Source organism: Salvia miltiorrhiza, chromosome 1, assembly GCF_028751815.1.
Source record: "Salvia miltiorrhiza cultivar Shanhuang (shh) chromosome 1, IMPLAD_Smil_shh, whole genome shotgun sequence".
NCBI classification, from domain to species: Eukaryota; Viridiplantae; Streptophyta; class Magnoliopsida; order Lamiales; family Lamiaceae; genus Salvia; species Salvia miltiorrhiza.
Window position 1 is genome coordinate 40,121,592 of NC_080387.1, and position 23,208 is coordinate 40,144,799.

The 23,208-nt window shown below is 32.9% G+C and overlaps 2 protein-coding genes across 10 annotated transcripts; both read right to left on the bottom strand.

Moving 5' to 3' along the window:
* Nucleotides 1-2,333: 2,333 nt before the first annotated feature.
* LOC131015278 (putative RING-H2 finger protein ATL21A) lies at nucleotides 2,334-3,874 on the bottom strand. 2 transcript variants are annotated; one of them, XM_057943617.1, is made up of 2 exons: nucleotides 3,044-3,874; nucleotides 2,334-2,661 (listed from the first exon to the last, which is right to left on the bottom strand). In XM_057943617.1, the coding sequence occupies exons 1-2, from the start codon at nucleotides 3,621-3,623 to the stop codon at nucleotides 2,534-2,536; spliced, it is 708 nt and encodes a 235-aa protein (XP_057799600.1). In that variant the 5' UTR covers nucleotides 3,624-3,874; the 3' UTR covers nucleotides 2,334-2,533. The 2 variants fall into 2 exon arrangements, with proteins under 2 accessions (XP_057799600.1, XP_057799610.1); XM_057943627.1 differs by having other exon boundaries at nucleotides 2,334-2,658; nucleotides 3,044-3,820.
* A 12,366-nt stretch (nucleotides 3,875-16,240) lies between these two features.
* Nucleotides 16,241-21,931, bottom strand: LOC131015286 (deSI-like protein At4g17486). Of its 8 annotated transcripts, none has more exons than XM_057943686.1 (6): nucleotides 21,583-21,931; nucleotides 21,256-21,341; nucleotides 20,407-20,738; nucleotides 18,216-18,503; nucleotides 17,742-17,837; nucleotides 16,241-16,579 (listed from the first exon to the last, which is right to left on the bottom strand). In XM_057943686.1, the coding sequence occupies exons 3-6, from the start codon at nucleotides 20,567-20,569 to the stop codon at nucleotides 16,440-16,442; spliced, it is 687 nt and encodes a 228-aa protein (XP_057799669.1). In that variant the 5' UTR covers nucleotides 20,570-20,738; nucleotides 21,256-21,341; nucleotides 21,583-21,931; the 3' UTR covers nucleotides 16,241-16,439. The 8 variants fall into 8 exon arrangements, with proteins under 8 accessions (XP_057799669.1, XP_057799661.1, XP_057799644.1 ...); XM_057943678.1 differs by having other exon boundaries at nucleotides 16,241-16,582; nucleotides 20,407-20,669; nucleotides 21,256-21,301; nucleotides 21,583-21,923; XM_057943661.1 differs by having other exon boundaries at nucleotides 16,241-16,582; nucleotides 21,256-21,301; nucleotides 21,583-21,923.
* Nucleotides 21,932-23,208: the final 1,277 nt, after the last annotated feature.

The following is a 23,208-nucleotide window of genomic DNA, read 5'->3' on the forward strand; positions in this document are numbered from 1 at the left end:
CTTCTCATTGTATCATATGCCACTCAAAATCTATAAACTATGGATAATAGTATTGATGCTAAGACACCTAAACACTTTTCTTTAAGATATGTTTGAATTCAATTTCGCTTGTGTGTAGATTATTTTCTCATTTTTGTGTGGATTTCCATCTTCGTGTGGATAGTGTTATGCCTGCGTCCGCTTGTTTTTCAACATTTGTGTGGTGTAGAGATTCCACTTATATGCAAGCTGCTTATTTGATTATATATTAAATACCTCTTGTAATTAATGAACAATATAAATTTTAACAAAAATATCATGGGCCAATTTTCAGCTCTAAAATATCGTGACTCGTCTGATGCCACACGTATCATTTTGTAAAATTTAATTACATTCTTTTTAATAAATTAATAGTATTAAATAAAGAAAATTAAAGGCTGCGCTACAGGGAACTCGAACCAAAGATCTTTAATTTTAGGCATTAACCCCTTACCGCTTGACCAACACACGCACATTTTTAGTTTATCATGTGCCATTCAACAACTCATGTTGACGTTGAAGAGTTGGAAAATGATTTTTGAGACACTTTCTTTGTTATTTTTTTTTATGATTTGTTGACTTTAATTGCTATTACATAATGTAGTTTTTAGAAAAAATGGAATTTGATTTAAAATTTAATGTGATATTTTTGGTATATTGTATCTCTTGAAATCATATAACTCATATATATTACTCCCTTCGGAATTACACAGATTTTAATGAAAATTAGTTGTGTATTAAATAAATGGAGAATAGATTCTACAAAAAAACAAAGATTGTAAAAGTAATAATGGGTGAAATTATTTTCAAAAATATATTAGGAAGATATTTTAGGGATGGACCAAAATAAAAAGAGACGAAGATATTTGAAGGTAACGAAAAATGGAACGTTGAAGATAATTTTATTGGACCACTACAAATACTTTTAAACGCTACTCATTTTAATTTTTGGTTTCTTAGGTAAAATATTGATGAAAAAGTACCCATCAATAATTTTGGGTATGAATCATAAACAGAGTTCAATTGTTTTTTAATTTTCTTCTCCACCCATTATAGAAGTGAAAATATTAATTTTGCCCATATTGGTATCTGCGTAATTGACTTCTTTATTGTTCGTCAAGATACACGATTTCACGAAGTTAATTTCATCAATTTCTACTAATCACGTGCTAAAGAGTAAAGAGTATTTTAGTAATAATAGCTTGTTTTCAAAATTATGATCTTTTTAGTTTTACTATATTTAAATGATTAATTTTAAAGTTGTCACTTGTTATATTTTGTAATGGGCCTTCAGTTTTGGGCCATTATTTAATGTTATGTACCAGTAATTTGTTGCATCTAAGTTTGTGCCTTTACGGATGTTACAAACTAACAAACAAAGCACACACAAAAAAAAAAAAAACATACACACACATCAATATGAATGGAACAATTTCCATGATTAATAAGAATAATAATTATTTTTAATTTGAATTTAAAAATATTTTAAATATAATTTATTTATTTTCATTATTTACTCAATAATTAAATTTATAAATTTTGGACAATTTAATAAAGTTTTCGGAGTTTTTAAAAAATTTGACAAAATATTTTAAATTATTTCTAAGCGTATACAAAAGATCGAACTATAATTTAAAAATTACTCTTTCTCATTATTTATGAATGTTTACCACTAGGCTATGTACACTTATTTTGTATTTTATCTCCTTCTATATTTTTTTAATAGAAGAAACAAATAATTTAAAGATCTAAAGCTTTTGGAGTTTCTACACTTTCTTATCACATCTTTGCTCTTTGCCATCTGGTAGTGGAGATATTATTGTAATGTCTATGTTGAGTCAAAAAAACAAGAAAGACAAAAAAGAAGAATTGTGTATTCTTTTTATATTTTTTGCTTTCTGCTTTATTTCATTTATTGATTGGTGCCTTTCCATGTCTGTTCCATTAAATCATTGTGGCTTCATTTTTGCTTGCCATCGAAGAAGCCAGAATGTTTTTGAGACGAAAGGGTGTTTGGCTAAACTTATGATTTTGGAATTTATAAGAAATCACGAAGTATTAATTGTGTTTTTCATCTTTCATATTAAAGTTGATGTAGTTTGAAGGATGCCATAATTTCTTTTAAAATGTTTTTTTTTCCTGTAATTTACACGGAACAAAATAACATCGTTTTGTGCCTGTGCCTAACTAATTGAATATTTGATGATTTTTTTCAATTAGTAAGCGTTATTTTGTGCATGTAAATTTAAAATAAAATAATTCTAAATATACTATAGCATCCGGTGAGCTAAGTCAACTTCAAATGAGGTCGGGTATTTTGGATAATATTTTTATAAGTACTATTAAAGATATACACTCCCCAAAAATAATGCATATACATGTGATTGACTACATCAACTAATGTCATCATCCTAACAACCCTTACTAGATTGACACACCCAAACGACCAATTCCAGTCTTCAAAACTACTCAAAAAACATTAAATTAGAAAAGTACCAAAATTAAATTATGTAACTCAAATCACAACCTTGAGAGCTTCATATTCTCCCAACGTCTCCTCTCCCTTTTGTTGATTAAGTTGGCCACCATATTTTGCATACAACACCATCCCAACAATCAACACCACCGCCATTACGCTTACTACTGCATAAACCATGTAACAAGGATTATATATACACATCAATTCCTTGTCATTTTTCTCTTTCATCAAAATTGGTAGAAAATACTACTTCCTCCGCGAAAAATGGGGACAATTATTTTATTTGTTGTCTACAAAAATGGGGCACTTTTCCTTTTAGTACATGAACTCACCATTTTTCCGTATATTTTATTTTTACAAACACTCTTTAATTAATTCAATTTTAACTAGTCATTTTAAATAATGATGGGACTCTTTCTCTACTAACCATCAATTTTATGCCTTATTTTTTAATGGACGGAGGGAGTATATACTTTCACATGAAAATGATTGTTTTCCAATGCAAAGACAAAATGATTTAATTGGATGTTAAATTGTGATTAATACCTGTGTAGTTATAATACTCCCGAGTGGGAGACCACGTCAAACCAAGGCCAAAGCTGCCGTCAGAGAGATAACGGCTGTAAGAGAAGGGTATGGCGACAGTTTTGACGGCGCTGCAAGAAGGCGGCAGCGGGAAAGACGGCTCCACAACGTAGACGTGATGGTTAGCGCCGCTTAAACATGGAACCTCCTCCTCAATTCCTCCGAGGAGTTTGGAGGAGCAGTTGAGATAGGTGTAGCGATGCAGAGAATGGTAGTAGGTGAAGGGGGTGAGAGAGAGATCGAGATTGAAGAAAACTTGATGAACGCAGTTGTTGGGGTCGGCGAGGGTGAGGCGGCGGGAGTGGTATGAGATGGCCTTCACGACCAGATCTCCGGTGCCGTCAAAACGGATGGTGGTTTGGTTATGAAGGTCGCAGGAGAGAGTGAATTCAGAGAGGCCGCATGGAGACCCCACGATTCGGAAGGGGGGTCGGATTTCGGGAGAGAGAAGGCTGCATTTGGTTGCTTTGCAGGAGGTTGAAGAAGCTGTTGTCAGACTCAATACAAGGAGAGAGCACAAGATTAAAGCATCCATGGCCATGGATGAGATGATGAGTGTGTTACGTTGCAGAGAGAGAGAGAGAGAGAGAGAGAGAGGATTGGAAGGAAAGAATCAGGTAACTGCTGTCTGGAAAATTGCAATGTGCCAACGACTTTGTTTTTTTGTCTCTTTATTACATAAGATAAGACTATCTAAGAAGCTACTCACCAATTGCCTAAGGCGACTTTGGAGAAAAAAGAATACTTTGGGATACCCAATTTAATCCTACTTAACTTATTTTCAGAAATCAGATTACTTTCATTAATGTTTGATTACAATTAAACCGGACATTGAAGTATTAAAATTAAAACTTGAGAATTATAGTAGTATTATTTTTATGGGGAGAATCTGCGCGTGAGATATAGTGTATAACTTTATCATATATTATAGGTTAATTACCTATAAATACACAAACTATACCCAAATTTTGATTTTTAATTAAATTTATCTTTTTGGTCAAAAAATACATAAATTTTTATTTTTTTGGAAATTTGACATGACCCCAAAAATTCGTTGGCCAATAACTTGATTGTCTGAACTCTGATGGCCAATCTGAAGGTGCAATTGGAAAGCTATTGACGTTGTCTTTCTAATGATTTTATATTGTTGGGTTTTGGTAACTGAAAGTGGTTGAAAAAAGGAAAAAATATAGAGTTTCGTGACCTCGACTTTCATGCCATTTTTTTTACTACTTCCGATTATTAAAACTCAACAATATAAGTATCATTAGAAAGATAATATTAAGAGCTTTCCAACGGTACCTTCGGATTGCCCATCAGAATTCAGATAATCAATTTATTAGCCGACGAACTTTCAGCTCCCATCAAATTCCAAAAATATAAAAGTTTATGTATTTTTTGACCAAAAAAATAGATTTGGTCAAAAACCAAATTTTGAGTATAGTTCGTGTATTTATAGGCAATTAACTCTATACTATATGACTCACCATAAATTTCTTATTTTTCTTATGCATAAATTTCTTATTTTTCATTTTCATTATCATAATATTATAATAAAATAAGGTCATTTTTTCCACTCACAACACACTCAACTAATATTTACTAAAATCTGGTCGGCCTAGCTCAAATAGCAAAATTGAAGCACCCAAAGACTCTTCTTTACGAGAGGTCTTAGGTTCAATTCCGCCTGCGTGCAAATAGTTTTTCCATATTTATGTGGTATAAAGGTTCCACCTGCCTGCGAGTTGCTTATTTAATTATATAATAAATATCTCTTGTAATTTTTTAAAAAAATATTTACTAAAACCTGTACTGGTGAAACTTGGTGTGCATATTATTTTGAAAATGAGACAGTAATAAAATAATAAATATAATACAGCGACGTCGCAAAATCTATGCCAAACAAATGGAGCAAAATCTAGATACACAAATATCTAACTTAGGGTGTGTTTGATAGCTGGAATGAGATAAGGGATGATAAATAAAACCTAGATAAATAATATAGGTTGGGTGAAATTGTTAATATTTTATAGGTGTTTGATAAATAAGATATAAATACTATGATAACTAATATTATTATTTGGTACAAAAAATACAACTATAGAATAAAGAGTAAATTACAATTTTAACCTTATATTTAAATAAATAAACTAAGCAAAAGAAAAGAAAAATAAAAAAATTATTATCTCATCGATCCCAACCCCAACACCAGTACCCACACCAGCCGCCCCCCGCCGTCCAAAACTTCTTCCTCTTCCATAACATTCCCCCCTCCCTCCCAACACGGCAGACTGCCTTTCCTTCCCATCAATTTTGCCACCCCTTCGAAAATATTTGTTGCAGTCACAAATCTACAACCAAAGAATGACCCCTCCCCTTCCCCCTGTTGTAGAACCAACGCCAGAATAATTTGTTGCAGTCATAGACAGCGGCGATTTGCCCTTCCCCTCCCAGCAGCGGCGTCCACCCACCCCAACTATTTTTTCAGCCGTTGTTTCCGCCACAATTTTATTCGTCTCCGTTCACCGCCAACTAGCACAATTTTTACTAGCTCTGAAAAGATGGAAGCAAGCTTTACCTTGTTCTTATGTATCAGAGTGAGAGTAGCTCTTCCACTCGAGAATCGATGAATTGAAAACAGAAATAGATTCTTCAAAGAATCTCAATTTTGTTTTGGGAAAAAGATCGAGGGTTAAATTTGTAAAATAAAAATTAATCAAGGTTACTGTTGGTGAGGAGTAGGGATGGCAACGGGCCGAATCTGGATCTGGCCAATACCAGATCCAGATCCGTTTTCATATACTAGATCCAGATCCAGATCCAGATTCAGATCCGTGGATCTGAAAATTTTGGATCCAGATCCAGATCCGTCAGATCCGCGGGTCCACGGGTCCAGATCCATGGATCTACTATTTTTAAATTAAATTAAAAGAAATTCACAAAATCAACAACATCTAATTTCCATCATGAAAAATATAACACAAAATTCTTTTATCTAATTACTTTTAGTTTTTATTCTTTTGAATATAATTTATTTATTATTTTTAATTTAGTTAATATTATTAGTAAACTAAAACATATATATAAAATAAAACGGATCCACGGGTCGGATCTGGGCCGGATCCGGATCTAAAATTTCAAGATCCAGATCCAGATCCGTCGGGTCCAAAAAATTGAGATCCAGATCCGTAAAAATGGATCTGGATCCACGGATCTGGACCGGGTCCAAGATCCACTGCCATCCCTAGTGAGGAGATTATTGAACTGGAGGTCTACATTGCATCATAAATCTAAGTGGAACAGTAGTTTTAGTGCGGACTTTGCATTTGCAGCGGGCCTGGGACATTACCGAATAAGGCTATCAAACAGGGAGAAATAGTGAGAAAGATTATTTATTTCACCTAATAAAGCCTATCAAACATTGCCTTAAGTTAGGTTGGATAACCTAATTAAAGTATTTCTAACTTTCATAGTTTACACAAGATGTATTATTAAAAATACTAGTATTTTTTTAAAAAAATAAATATTCTTTGAAATATTTTTTGAATTTTATCATACACATTAACCGGTAGTCATTAAATGTTAAATAATAGTATACTCCTTCCGATCACCAATTCGTGTCCCAGGAGAACATGACACAAATTTTAAGAAAAAATGTATTGTTTATTTGTTGAGTGGAGAATGAGGCACGACTTTTAAGAACAAAATGATTTATTTGTTAAGTAAATAGTAGTTACTAAAAATGGATAGGACACGAATTGATGGACGAATCAATAATGGTAAATTAGGACACGAATTGGTAGACGAAGGGAGTATTATTTAATATTATGCTTCTTCATTCTCACAAAAGTGTGCATTTTTTAATTTTAGACACTATCCCACGACAAACACCTTATTTTTTTTATCTTTATTTCTCAATTTATTTACAACTTTATAATACATGCTTCACTACAATTATTTTATTTTTTTATTCCCACTATCATAACATTACATAAAATTAGATATATTTATCCCATTCATAACACATTCCACTAACATTTATCAAAACTTGGACCGATAAATACTTCAATTATAATTCAAATAAGGAGTAATGGAAAAAAAATACACAAACTTTTAAAAAAAGTTATAATTTTCACAACTTTCAATTAAGTCAAAAAATAAATAAATTTATATTTTTGTTGCAATTTTCACCTGAGTTTGACTTTCGGTGAAATTAGAGCTAGACAGTCGAAACTTCACCTGATATTGGTTTAACTTTCTAATAATGAGAAGTATTTAGAAGTTCAGAGGTCTAAGAGAATTCACATCCGTTGAGTCCGTTGGAGGCTCATCCACGGATGAGACCACTTATGAGTCAATGCCCTGCATTGGGAGTCTTATCCAACTGACTCATATTCATTAGTTTTAATTTTTACATTTTTCATTTAATTTAAATAACATAATTGTTAAAATTACATAAAATTAAAATTGCATAATTGAAAGACATAATTAAAAATTACATAAACTTAAAACTAGATTAATCTAAATTATTAAAACTAAAGTAGTTAAGAAAATTAAAAATTAAAATAATTAAATGGAACATTTTATTGTTTAGCCAAAGCCCACTGATTTTAAAGCCATTATTTAATTAAATAATTAAATAAATTATTTAAAAGCTCAGCCCAGTAGGGAAACCCTATTTATTTCTCTACTCAACATGAGTTCCGCTTCTTCTTCTTCTTCTCTATTTATCCTCATCTCCTTTGCACGGCTGAGCCACAAGTTTGTATTTTAATTTATTTTTTTCATGTGTGTCTATTGCACGCATAGGGGAAAAAGGGCGGATGAGCCGACCTCGAGTCGACGCAGCCCTACATCGGTTGACAAATCCAACAAACCGACTTGAGTCGGCCGAATGAGCCAGTCGATGCGGGCGCTCTAAGGAGGCAAAAATTAATACTCCCTCTGTCTCACAAAAACATGAACGTTTTTCCATTTTGGGGTGTCTCACAAAAACATGAACCTTTCCATTTTAGTACATCATGGCCCACCACTACTTTTCATTAATTAATTCATTATTCTCACAACACCTTTTAAAATGGGACCCATTTTCCACTTACTTTAACTCTCAACTAACATTTCTTAAAACCCGTGCATTTCTCTTTGTTCATGTTTTTGTGAGACGGATGGAGTATATTTAACTTAATTTTGATTGTCAATTAAGCTCTAATTTCGTTGAAGGTGAAAATTGCAACAAAAATATAAATTCATGTATCTTTTTTGCATAATTGAAAGTTCAGGTGAAAATTGTAATTTTTTTCAAAGATCATGTGTTTTTTTGCCATAACCCCTTCAAATAATTAATAAATAGTTACTATAACATCTTTTTAACAAAATAGTAGTAATTAAAAAAGAGGTTATTGCCAGAAAATATATAAAGTTTGTTATTTTCTGATTTATATCAAGACCTTTTTTTATTGAAAAATATATGAATTTAAAATTGATTTTGAATCATCCACAACATGCAATTCCACTCAAATCCAATATGATATCGCAGCGAGAAATAGCAAGTCGTGGAACTATTCGGATTGGATTTAGGTAAAATTGTCTCTTTCTATTTTCACTTTCTTAAACGCGAGCTTGTATATGATCCCATGAATCAAAAAGTTACATGTATATATAATATTTTTAAATGCAATAAAAACTATATTGTGTAAAACAAGAGATAGGGCAGAAAAATATTTTATTTTGAAACATCTAATTTGTGTAAATTTCTTATTTTAAATCTATTATTTATATATTATATATTAAATTAAATCTCTTGTCACGATCTTTAATTTAATATGTATAATATATATTTTATTATTAACTAAAAAACATACTTCTTCCGTCCACGAAAGAACTTCCTATCTTTCATTTTTGGGACGTCCACAAAAGAATTTATTACCTATTTTTGGACTATACCCCACCACTTATAATCCTCTTATTAATTTTTCACTTTTCACAACTCACAATATTAATTATAACACATTTTCATCACTCCCACTCAACTACCTTTTATCCACTCTCAATACACTCAACAATATTTTTTCTTAAAACTCGTGTCACTCCCTCCTAGAAAGTTCTTTTATGGACGGAGGGAGTATTTTTTTAGAAAAAAGAAAGACAAAAATGAGAATAAAAAGAAAAAAAGAAAAAAGAAATAAAGAAAATACTACTATAATTTATAAAAAAAAATTATATGTTTACTTTTAGATTTCTATACTAAGAGAAATTTTCATGTTGAGATTTCTGCAATGAGATGTGAGATTGCATAAAAATAAAATAAAAATATTTTATCAATTCACCTAAAACCATAAATTGAGGAGAGAACAAAATTTTTTAAGTTGTACTCAAGTACTTAATTTTGAGTGAGTAAGTGTTTGCTCAAATGTAATGCAACTGTTGAAAATTTTCCATAGTAAGAAATCCAAGCATTGCCAATTGTAGTCACTTTTTTTTTACACAAACTTTTTGGTGCCAATCACTTACATATTTTAATAGAATACTTGTAAATTTTTTATTAGAATATTTTATAAAATACTTATAAGTATTTTGATTAGAACATGTGAGTGATATGCATCTTGCGAACATTCCTAAAAAAAAGCTCTTTTTTCTTACATGGGGGATTAATATTGAATCACTAGCTAGAGAATGCAAAAAAAATAAAAATAGCCTATTTTTATTTTATTTTTTGATAAGTTACACAAGTTAATAAGAAATTTTAAAATTACATAACGACATATTCGAATTCAGGACCTCAATTTTTGGGCATTAACCATCTATGACTAGGCGAAAAACCTAATTTCATTATTAGACAGAAAGAAAGTTGGTTTCTTCGAAGTAGGGCTGGCAAATCGTGCGTGTCGGGTCATTATCGGGTCGACCTGATATCGACACAACCTGATAAGACCAAACCTGAACACGACCTGTTAAGGAAGTGCTCGATCCGAACACGATACGAAGCCGACACAAATACGATAACAACACGATTTGAATCGTGTTGACACGATCTGATTAAAACCTGATTAAACACGAAACCGCCTAAAGGTTAAAGTGTAGAAAGAATTAAAAATTTAAAATACATATTTAATAAAAATAATAATATTAACTCTATCGGGTGACACGAACCTGACACGAACTCGACACGAAATTATCAGGTTGACACGATAAGGACACGAACCTGATAAGGCTTGACACTAATCCATTAATTTCGTGCGGTTTCATATCGTGCTTTTGTGTCGTGTCGAAAATTGCCAGCCCTACTTCGAAAGTCAAGAATTGTACTCCCTCAGTCCCGCTCCAAATTTCTCATTTTCTATCTTGGGTTGTCCTACTTCAAATGTCTCATTCCATTTATAGAAATAAAATTAAGCTTTTAAACTATAATTAAAAGGCCCATTAACACTAAGGCTACGTTTACTTTTATGGATAAATTTATCCATGAAAAATGATGGATAACACAAATTTATGCCTTTAAATATTTCATTCCTTTTTCAACATTTGACACAAAAGAGATGTTAACCATTTTTCCTTCCTTATTTTCACTTCAAGGATAGATAATATTTATCCATCAAAGAAATGAAATATAAAATCCCATCTCCTAATTAGGGTTTTATAACCCGCCTCCCCCATTTAGAACTCTGACTTTCTCTCGTTTCTCGATTCCCTATTTTGCCATCAAACAACATTGAACCATCTTCATTAAACATCGGCATGCATACTGCATACCGCACACATAAACATCACTTTTGTGATGAACTTCTTACTCTTGCGAGTCCTGTGTGGCTCTGTCTCTCCTGGAGCCAAGTAGAATCGATGCATGCCTTTAGTTATATAGAACAATTTTTCATCAATATAAACTGTGTTATGCATGCTCTAAGCTTGTGATGAGTTCTAAGTCAATTTGCACTCTTTTTGGTCTGTTTTTGTTTCCTATCTTTACACATTGCAAATAAATTGCTTTACCTTGATTTTTTTGGTTTGTTGCTTCAGCTCAAAGACGACTGATGATGCGGCGACACTTCGAGAACTTCACACAAGTTGCCTTCATCTTCCCCTTTGCCACTTTGCAGTTGCCTTCATCTTCTTCTTTGCCACTTTGCCATTTTTGCTGCCCTCTAAATGAAAAAGAAGTGCAGACTGCCTTTCTTGTGTAGTCATGTTTTTTTTAAGTCACTTTGGTGTTTTTGATGTTGTAAATAGTTAGGGAAGATAAAGTGTATTTATAGGAGTTAATGTATTTTGAACTTTGGGAGGGAATTTGTAATTTATGGCACAATCTTGTTTTTAGTGCCAAATTTTTGGCACCAAAATTTCGAACCTATTGAAGTTTGGCGGAATATTTATTCCAACTGTTTCAGAATTTAAGTGTGGCAGATTTTATTCCATCAGTTTTTAATTGAATTTTGCATTATTTTCTCTCTCTTAGGGCCTGTTTGATATGGGCTTATAGGTAGGATAAATTAAATTAATACAGATTAGTGTGATGTTTGATATCATGTGCAGTTAATATGGTCAACTCCTACTTAATCCTACTTCTCCATGCTATTTTGTGGGATTAACCCATACTAATAATCCACCCACCCCCTCGGATAAATTTAATACTGAGAAGTTGGATAAAAATTCTGCTACCCTTCCTCACGCATATCGATGCAAATGCCCAAGTAATGGTGGACACACATGATATTTTTAAAATTATGTGAGGATAGTTTTGGTATTAGATAATATAATCCAACATGATCCTATGAATATCAAACATAATATAAGATTAAGTAGCCATGATACCAAATACCCATGAAATAATATAAATCCACACTAATCCACACTAATTTCTCAAGATAATTTTAATCTTAATCAATCCTAAACTGCAAATCAAACGGCCCCTTAGTTGCTTTTGTTAATTAGGATTACAAAACTCATTAATAAGGTGGGTACCATCACTTTATAATTTTGCAACACATTTCTTAATCTCCGTACCAAAAAATAAGGGAGCATTTGGAGCGGGACGGAGGAAGTATTTAGAAAAGCATTTATTTTCTTGATAATGTAAAGTTAAAAAGGTGGTCTTGGGTGCAATCGGTTGCATCGTGCAATCGGGTTGCACCTTCACTTAAATCATGATCCGTACTCTAACCTGAATTCATATCATAATTCTAATTATATAAATAATATTATTGTAGATATGGGTCAACCAAATTGTGCACAGTACTACGGGTTGCACCCAAGTTTTTGTGAAAGTTAAATAGGCATATACTATGATTGAGACGTATTTGCAATGAGATCCCTTTGATTTTGGGAGTTGGAGCTATATACGTCATTGAATTAGGATTCATACGCAAAAGATTCATTTCTTACACGATAAGATTAAAAGGCGGGCAGATTGGGGTTGAACTAATTCACTTTAAGGAATACTTCATTATTAACTTTAGTCTTTAGTATAAATGAGTCTGAGCTTGAGTTTGACGCTATTAAATTCCTTTGCTTGAGAGAAAATTTGAAATATAAAATTCTAATTAGGTATAACTTATATTTTTATTTTGTAATTAGTAATAAATATATGAAATCTTTAATTAACTTTATCTTCTATAAAAAAAATACTCCCTCCATTCTATTACAAATGTCACACTTTTCATAATGAGATGTTCTATTACAAATATCACATTCCTTTTTCGGCAATATATTATCTCAATACCTTATATTTGAACAATTTTCACAAATCCACTTTATCTACTTTTTATACATTTCTTAATTTCTTTGACCAAAGTAATGATATATTTGTAATGGGACGGATGGAGTAATACTTATCTCCGTCCATCGAGAATATATTATTTTGAATTTGGCATAAATTTTAATGAAATAGTTCATAGATCTGTCTTTAGTGGAAATAGTCATATTATGTAAAAATGAGTGGTTACACTTAAATTGAGTGTGAGGTCACTATAGAATTAAAAATGAATGGTTGTGGTTAAAAAGATAAATAAGGTCACGTCCAACAAAGGAAAACAATATACTCCCTCCGTCCGTAAAAAATGGACCACTTTTACTATATTGGGCGTCCGCAAAGAGTATACCACTTTCCTTTTATAGAAATGGTTCCACCATCCATTTTAATCTTTTATCCTTACAAACACTCTTTATTTACAAAAAACCATCTCAAATTCAATCTCAATCGCATATCTCATAAAGTGGTGGGACCCTTTATCCACTACATCAAAATTATCACCAATTTTATTAAATCACATGCCCAGCCAAAGTGGTCAACTTTTGACAGACATATAGAGTATTTTTTATGAACGCCAATTAGGATAATTATTGCATGTATTTGGTGGACGGAGGTAGTAACTTTTATAAATATATTAAATTCTACACAATAAATAATGAGTTATTGAACTTTAGTTCGCTGTTTTTTCTTTTTCTTTTTCACTGTTTTTTAGTTGGACAAAGGAGATTAGTGAAAATTAAACACTAAAGCTTATTGTTAATATAGAAAGAGTCTTTATCCCATTGATGTCCCCGAAGGAACATCTTTCCTCTTAAAAGAACACTTCTTGAACTTGCACAAATGTTAAGATTCTCAAAATAATCATAAAATAGAAATTGGCCTACTCAATAATTCATGAAATAAATGTTTGAGGACTAAAAGCAATCTATACTAATAGAAAAAGAGCCTAAGGCATCCTAAGACACAAATTGTGGATTGATTATTTTATCTCTATTACATATTTTATTTTAGGGGTGATTGCCTGTAAATTCATAACGTTTACATCGAATTGGTTTTTGTTCCTAATTTTATTCTTTTACTTTTAAATACCTAACATTTCATTTTTGTCTCAAATTTGTCCGGTGATCGGTTTTTTCTTACACCGGCGCCGGAAATGCCACTGTGGCAGCCAGAATTGATGAGGTGGCAGCCGGAATTGACACCTAAATATATTTTTTACATGTGGCAAAAAAATAATAAAAAAAACAAAAAACAAAATTCCAAATCATCATCTTCCCCAACCTAATTCACCTCTCCCCCCTTCTTTCCCCTTCCCCCTACCCGCTGCCGCCGCCGCCATTCACCGCCCCCTGCCTCTCGACGCCGGCCGGATATCGCCCCACCGGTGTAGACTTTGCAGACAACCAAAAACCTCAGGTCGTGACCACCCGCTCTACCGGATCTCGCCCCACCGCCATGGTATACTCCAGCCGCCCCCTCCCCCTTCCCAGACCTCGCCGACCTTCTTCTCCCCCTCCCCAAATTTCGTCGACCTCCCTCTTTGAAATTTCGGCGACAACAGCGGCAAAGCTGCCGCCATCATCTCTCCCTCAAACCCCATCTCGGCACTGCAACCCAAAGCCCTAAATCCCCAAATCCGGCCCCCACCTCGGCACCGCCCTTTTTTTAATTTTTTTTCCTCATGTATTTTTTATTTTAAATTTTTTCAGATAGTTTTTTCATATGTCACAAAAGTGCCACCATGTTAATTTTCGGCTGCCATCTCATCAATTCCTGCTGCCATAATGGCATTTTCGGCGCCGACATAAGAAAAAACTGGTCACCGAACAAATTTGAGACAAAAATAAAAGGTTATACTCCCTTCGTCCCTAAAGTAACTTCCTCTTTTTCCATTTTGGGACGTCCCTCAAATAACTTTCTCTTTCTTTCTTTCCATTTTTGGAAACCTATCCCACCACTAACAATACTTTATTTATTCTTACTTTTCACTTTTCACCATTCCCAATACTAATTATAACACTTTTCACAACTTCCAATAATAATTATACTCCCTCCGTCCGCCAAAAGTAGACCACTTTGGTTGGGCACGAGATTTAATAAAATTGATGATGATTTTGATGTAGTGGAGAAAGGGTCCCACCACTTTATGAGATGTGTGGTTGAGATTGAATTTGGAGTGGTTTTTTTGTAAATAAAAGAGTGTTTGTAAGGATAAAAGATTAAACTGGGTGATGAGACCATTTCCATAAGAGGAAAGTGGTCTACTCTTTGCGGACGCCCAATATAGTAAAAATGGTCTACTTTTGGCGGACGGAGGGAGTATCATTTTTTCTCTACTATCAATACACTTTACAACTTTTTATTAAAACTCGTGTCGTCCCCAAAGAGGAAGTCATTTCAGGGACGGATGGAGTATATATAAGGGGTCTCATTCGAGCGGCCCCCTATATATATATATATATATATTATCTACTAAAAATAATAAATTAATAATTTTTTTAAAATAATAAATTATCAAATAAAATAACATTAATTACACATTTCCAGCTGATTACACTAAAATATGTAAAAGTCTATAATTAAATGAGTACATCGTCATCAGTCATCAGCCAACATCAACTCAACTAATTATTTTCAGAGGTACTCGGTGTCATCCAATCTTAACAAAATAATCATCAATCATATTCAAATCCCACTTGCAGGCAAAAAGTAAATCATTGTTTATCTACGTACGTATAAATTGTATGAGCCACACGTTGACGTTGAAATTCTGCCCACAGCAGAATATGGACAAACCTACGTTGTACAAAACAAAATCTGTATTATAATTACTGAAGTATTGATTTGATTTTACTATCGATCAATATTCCAATCAAACTTAGATGAAAAATTGATGTGGCAACCATATCCGACTTTTGTAACTTCTAAATACTTCCTCCGTCCTAATTATCTTGAAACTTTTTCTTTTAATACAGGAATTAAGAAAGTAATATTTTGTATGTAGATGAAAAAATAAAAAAGTGAATAAAAGGTAAAAATTTTACCAAATAAAGAAAGGTCTCAAGATAGGTTGAACACCTAAAATAAAAAAGAGTCTCAAGATAGGTGAGACGAATGGAGCAAAATACTTTGTGGCAAGATAGGCTGAAAGTCAATATTTGAGTTTTGAGTATCTGACTTGTGAAGAGAAGACTTCCAACCATATGGAGTCTAAAATACCACATATGACTTCTATGGCTTCTCATCATCTAACTTCTAACAAAAAGACTTACGATGGAAGACCATATCTGTGTGGCAACATTAAGTTAAGCCGAAAACGATAGATAACAATATCAGATCAAATCAATACTTTCAAAAATCACCGCACCAATTTTCAAGGTTATATCCAAACTCAAAATTTGACGAAAGTTCAATAATTTACAAACAATTAGCCCAAAAAATAAATAAAATTTTGAACACCAATTAGTTGTACATTATTTAAAAAACCTAATAGGTTGGGAGTATGACCTCAAAATGAGATGCCATGAACAAGTAAACCATCAAAAACTTTGAGATGTTTATATGTCTACAACTTACATCAGTTACTTGTACAAAGATAAAACAACATACATACAATTAAAGACGATCTTTTGCTAGCCTCATCGGTGGTCTATCTGAAAGTCCCACGTTACCATGCGATGAGATAAGCACATGGCGATCAACATCCTCCATCTCACTCTCTTCTGTTGCAGATGATGCATCAGAATCGCTCCCATCTACTATTTTGGTCAAAACAAAAAAAAAAAGTTCAATAAGATGAGAGCAAAACCAAAATAATACAATAATGACAACTCTTCAACTCAGGCCTTCAGCAAAACGTTGTCCAAACAATATTCTAATCACGTCAAAATTGAACTAAATACTCAAAGGATATCCGACCCTAGTAAAAGCTCATGCACAAACAGGCCCTTACGAGAAAAAACAAATAACTAACCCAACTAACAAAAAATAACTACTCTAAATTATAAGTAACCACAGCAGCATAGGCCGGGGCCCTCTCGCATATGTGTGCGCATTGGCAAATGTATGAAGACAAATGTATCCGACTAGTACTATGTTTGACAAAAGCTATTATCTTAAAAGAAGTACGAGGGTGTTTGGTTGAGCTTATAAGCTTCTTAAAACATCTTATAAGTTTTTCTCAAAAAAACATCTTATAAGTTGTTTACGAATTTATAAGCTCTTGAAAGTTTTTGGCAAAATAAACTCTTAAACATCTTATATTATATGCAGCTATTTTTTGATAATCTTATAAGAAACAATTGTATTGCAAAAACAATTCTACTATGACTTGTTACTTCCAAGTTCATTTCTCTTCAATTTTCTATCTCTAATTTATTAGCTCAATTATCCAAACATTTTGACAACTTATAAGTTCATTACATATTTTTTTAAACTCCTGAAACATCTTATAAGCTCGCTCTCTAAAATAAGCTTAGCCAAACACCCCCTACACCTCACTGACCACAAAAACTTGTGTTAGACTATCTATAAAGATCCACCGGACATATCTGAATCCAAGTTTATTTTGGTGGCATATTTTTTTGTAATTATGCTGGAATTTAATTGTGTTTGTATCTAAATATGGGTACCGCATACAGTCTGACACATATAGACCAGATATGTGTAACACTGATTATCATTGTTACTTACATCAGAATGCACTTTTCAGCTCTGTTGTTTATAGTCCTCCAAGAAAAAGTCAAGATGATAAAAGGCAAAAAACAATGAATTAAAGAAAAGAACGCCTTAAAAGATTCTAGCTTATTAGGCAACACTAGGACTAACAATAGACATTAGTACGCAGAGCCAAACACATTGGGAATTTTAAACTTTAGAAATCACATTAATATTGAAAAAACAAAATTCATTACTTGCCTGAGTACATTTGGCTTTCAGGAAAATGGCTTTCAGGAAAATGTCTCAATGGTGTGGTCTGGGCGCTTTCAGGCAGCACAGACTCAATAAAACTACCTGAATTTACAGATGAGAGAGAAGGAAAGTTTGGTAATAACGTAAACCAGTAGATAACCCAAAGACATTAGACAAATAAAGAAGCGAGACAGATAGAAGAAGAAGAAGCTCTTTTTTATCCCCCCGATCTACCTGAATTTTGGTTTTCAGCGTTTGGGAGTTATGCAAATGAGAGCTGTTGTAGAATATTTAGTGTATTTAGTATATATGTTTCCTTACTTATCTTGTAAGTTGAGCCATATATGAATCAGAAGTACCAAAAAGATGTCTTGAATAAACATGATATTTATAAAATATAAGAATTAGATGCTTACAAATAATAATTTTCCCGGACATGCATCATCCAAACAAATATAACAAAAAAGAGATTTTCATTACCTATTCGAGCCAATCTGTTCACCCAGCCGGGGATACGTTTTCCAGTTAGACAGTGGCAAACTTCATCAGTGAAATGATTGCAATTCTTATATATTAAATTGTATGTATTCCCTTGATATTGGTCAGATATAAGATCCATGAAGGAGCAAATTTCTGAACGAGACATATCAGTACTGCCCAGAAGAATTGAGCGCCTAAAGACATAACCAGGGCAATTTCTTGGTTCAACCTCAAATACTCCAGTTGTTGGTTCCACATCAGCTCCAAAGGCATACTCCAAGCCGTGTACTATTTCACAGAAGTTACAAATTTAACAACTATATATATAAATATTAGACAATTACATCTAAATTAAATATTATCACATCTAAACCACAAAACCATCAATCCAACACAGTCAGAAAGAAAGGCTTCAAATGGAACTGTCTCCATGTATTCAATTTGTATCGAGTGATTTACATTATAAGATTAAATTCCCAGGAAAAATCTTGATAACTTAGTAATCTACATTTAACCCACCTCTGTTTTTGACCTAAATTTATTTGCATTTCAATAAACAGAAGAGATTCTATGTGGCTCTTTAATGAGTACAAAATTAGAAAAGCAGCAAATAATAAGTAAACATAATAGAATGCCCAAGTAAAATTTTGAAGCTGTATATTCTTAAAGTACAAAGTAAAGAACTAGCATGCAGAGAGTTCACCACATTACAGCCAGATAATCCAACTAAAATAATGATATGGGTCATCATATAATGAGTAATAAAAATTATCAGTAATCAAAGTTTTCATTGTCATTGGTAAGTCAAAATGTCAATTAAACAAAAGATAAAGAAACCACCCAGTTCAAACCTTTTGAACTACCATCTAATTTCGATTTATTTTGCACATTCTTGTGTAAAGGATATTCCATTCCTTTTTCCCCATTCCCAGAAAAAAAATGATCCCTTAGAATTGGGAACGGAAAATTATAATGAAGTAAAAGACAATGAATTGTTGATTCTGAAAATCTAGCTACAGTTTCACATGTTAAACATGAGAAGATTGAAGAAATTTGAGCTATATTCTTAATGGACACATGTTTGTAATTCCGATCTTCCTCCATGTCCATCAAGTATAACATAGTATTTATTTAACAAAGAAATGTTGACAGTTCAGGTACAGCTTGAAATCTCACATGTCCTTAGTGAATTGGGTATTATTTTCTTTTATCCTGCTAAAAGGTTTAACAAGTGAAAATCTATGTGAAGAGATGGGAACAAAGCGAACTATAGAGCAGAAGTATAAAAGAAATGTGTCCATGGAATCTAAGATGGACATACAATATCATATAGCATCTGGCAGAAGAGAAATTTATTGGAATAAGAATATATAAGTTAACAAAAGAAGCTTGCCAACAAAATAACTGAAGGACTGGCACTATTTATACTATTTATTTCTCATTAAAAAATGCAGCGAGACTTTTTAAAATAGCCTAATTGTACAGAAAAATCATTCACAATGGTGGACATACATAGTGGCCACATAAAAAAACAGATGAACAAACACTTCTCATTGCCAAAAAGGCCAAACTTCCATTAGTTTTCCTATCCAAGGTTCTCTTGTCTTCTGATAGTCTGTAATCTGTCCTTCTGATACAACAGTTTTCAATATATATGCCCCTAAAAAGTACCTTTAAGCAAGTCTTAACCACTGAATGGATCTACTAGAACACTATAAAGATCTTCAAGGTAGAAGCATCATATGCAAGTAGGCATATCACCTTGAATGATTGTCAAGATTAGTATTGCAAATAGTTATTACTCCTAAATGTGTTATATCAACCAGTATCTCCTAGTTATACATGAAATGCGTCTCAATCTTAAAGCACAGACTATCTTTTTACTACAAAAATTTTCAATGAGGAAAAATGTTTCAGCTAAATTACATAACAGTATATCACATCGCCATCAAATGCCAGTGGTAGCATTGCGCTACTGCTAAGTGCTAAATACAGCATTATTTACAGACAACATATAGAAAATAGATCAAGAACCTACTTGTTCTAATAAGGTTTCCATCACTCATCCTCCATAAGCATCAAAAAAGCACCAGATTAGCTTCCGAATGCATCTTGCATTATGGAGGCCAACAATGACTATCGAGAAATCTTAGCTTAACAAAAGAAGGTGTACTAAGTCAACAAATTGTACCTTCTATACCCGAGTGGTAGAATCCAAGTCCAAACCAATAAAGATAGTTGTTAGCAGGAGTGAGGTCATATACATTTAGGAACAGCATCGCTTGATTTTTCTCTACATCAGTCTGTTCGGCATGTGATCTATGTAAGCAGGATGAAAATGGAAACAATTGCATTGTTCCTAGCAACCGTGCCTCATCACCGGTCAGTGCACCGAAAAGAATTATATTTTTACATGCATTTCCTAAATCTTCAGCTGATCCAGCACAAAATAACCTGAAAAGCCTCCCAAAAATGAGGAAAAAAGAACAGTATCAATTTTTCCCAGAGTTACTGGAGATTGAGCTGAAAATGGAAAGAGAAAGCCCCATTAGTGTTGTATCCATCCCAGCATGATCTAGCTAGGCACAAGACATGTGGACTGTGTCCACTTGACCTGACCTCAATGTTGAGGAAACAGGTTTTTCAAGTGATAAGACACGGAGATTGCTCAGAAAAGGATAATCAAATAGGATAACACCATTGCGAAAAACATGAACACTGGGTATGAATTCCAAAAAACATCTTTTCAAGATTTCTTTAGAGGAGGAATGAAAATAAGTAGACCTATTATGACAACAGGATGAATGAAGGAACTAAACATGAAGAGAATACATCATTATCTCTATCTCTGCTCGAGAAGCACGTAGCAAACCCCTAATTTTATACTAGTCTTTCTCATAATTGAAGGAGATTTTCAAACTCTCCAAAGGATACAAAAGCAGAGTAATTGGAGATTACATGTACTCCATTAACAATTAGTAGTAGGGCCAAAACAAATAATAAGGTTCATGAAAATAAGAAACAGAGGAAAAGAACATACTTTCAGTTTCAGCCCAGCAGCATTGCAGTGAGGAACTCTCTGAAACCTAGGAAATTCTTTTCGTTGTAATATGTAATCGTCCGAACCTTTGTTAAAGAAATATAAAGCACATTATGGGAAAACAGAGGACGTGACACAGACAATGTGACAAAGAATACTAGGGAATTAAGGGCTACCAATGAATTAAATATTACGACGAGTATGAATTAAACAAATGGAGAAGAAATGAATGATCAATGCAGATTGATGAAACAACCAAACAACGTATTACATTATTTCAAAATAGGATCGTGTCAGAAGCCCTAAAAGATGGAAAATGTTGCTCACCGTCGACAAAATCGTCTCCAAAATGCGGCATTGGACGATGGACGGCGGCAGAGGCTAAGAAGAACTCCGGGGAGAGGAAAACGGCCGCAGCAGCTGTTCTCTGCCGGAAGGCAACGACGGAAATCGGCGAGGTGAGTAGAGAGGGAATTGAAACGCAGAGACGTGTATTGAGAGGTGCATGAAGATAACTTGCGCCTGTAAAATAAACATTCATCACCATTTGTAATGGGAAATTTTATTAGCAACCTACAACTCTACCACACCCAAATCATTTTAACATAATTCTTATATTGCTTTTAGTGGAATAAAATAATTACAAATATAGGTAATTTTTGTTGGATATAATAATTCAACACAAACACGCACGAAACTATAATGAATTTATGCTCGTTTGGTTTTCAGTAAAGGATTATGTAGGATAATTTATAATTAGGATATTTAGCGTGGATAATAACAGATTATTAATACTGAGTTGGTGTTTGCTATCATGGCTAAATACAGAATATCCTGGTTTAAGTTAATCCTACGGGGGAAGTGGTATTATTAATCCTAAGAAATCTGGATTAATAATACTGGGTCGTGGGATTAAACCGGATCATCCCCATTATTATTAAATAATACCAAACACTAGACTGATCTGTACTAAATTAGCTAATACAGTGTATTAGCCAATATCAAATAGAGGTTACATATTAACATAAATAAATACTACTAATATATTGCTATTTTATATTTTTAACTCGTCAAACTAATCTTCATTTGTAAATTAAATTTAAAGTAAATGAAATTAATTTAGTGTATCGTCCCTTCCAAATAATACCAAATCCAACGTCTTATCATTACCAAATAACCCACCCTCGTCTTGGCATGATCATCAGTTTTTTCAAAAAGAACTTCTCATAATACATCACAAACCTCTTTTGGCCATCTAATCCATATTCACCGACCTTGCCAAGTATCGCAAAAAGAACCAAAAAATAAATCCTTTAGTTTTTTCAATCAGATTTTGTATGTCAAGTACGATCAAATACCTACACTTTTAATTGATCGAGATATATAATTAGATATTATATGTTGCTAATATATACTAATTCAAATAACATTTATATGTTCTTTCAGAAAAAAAAAAAACACACATTTATATGAAATGTATTTTCATACATCAGACGGATGCAACTCTGAAATAGTTTTGAACAAAGACTCGTCATCCTTAATTTCATTATCAATGTTGTGTATAAGTGGTGGAGGAATCAATTTCGTAGCGATGAATTTGTCATTTTTAATTTGCACGAACCTGAAAAAAACTCAATATTATTTATTTGTTATAATACTAAACAAATAATACTCTCTCCGTCCATAAAATTTAATCAATTTTTGTCATTTTGGAACGTCCACAAAAATTATTCTTTCTACTTTTGAAACTTTATATCACATGGTGAACCATCTTCTTTACTCACAATACAATAAATTATAATTATTAACACTATCTGTTATGTGAGACCCTTTATCTACACACAAATTCACAATAAACTTAACAATTTTGATTAAAACCGTGTCGTCCCCCTGTAGGACTATTTTTTATGGACGGAGGGAGTATACCCATAAAAAATTAAGCCCGCAGAATAA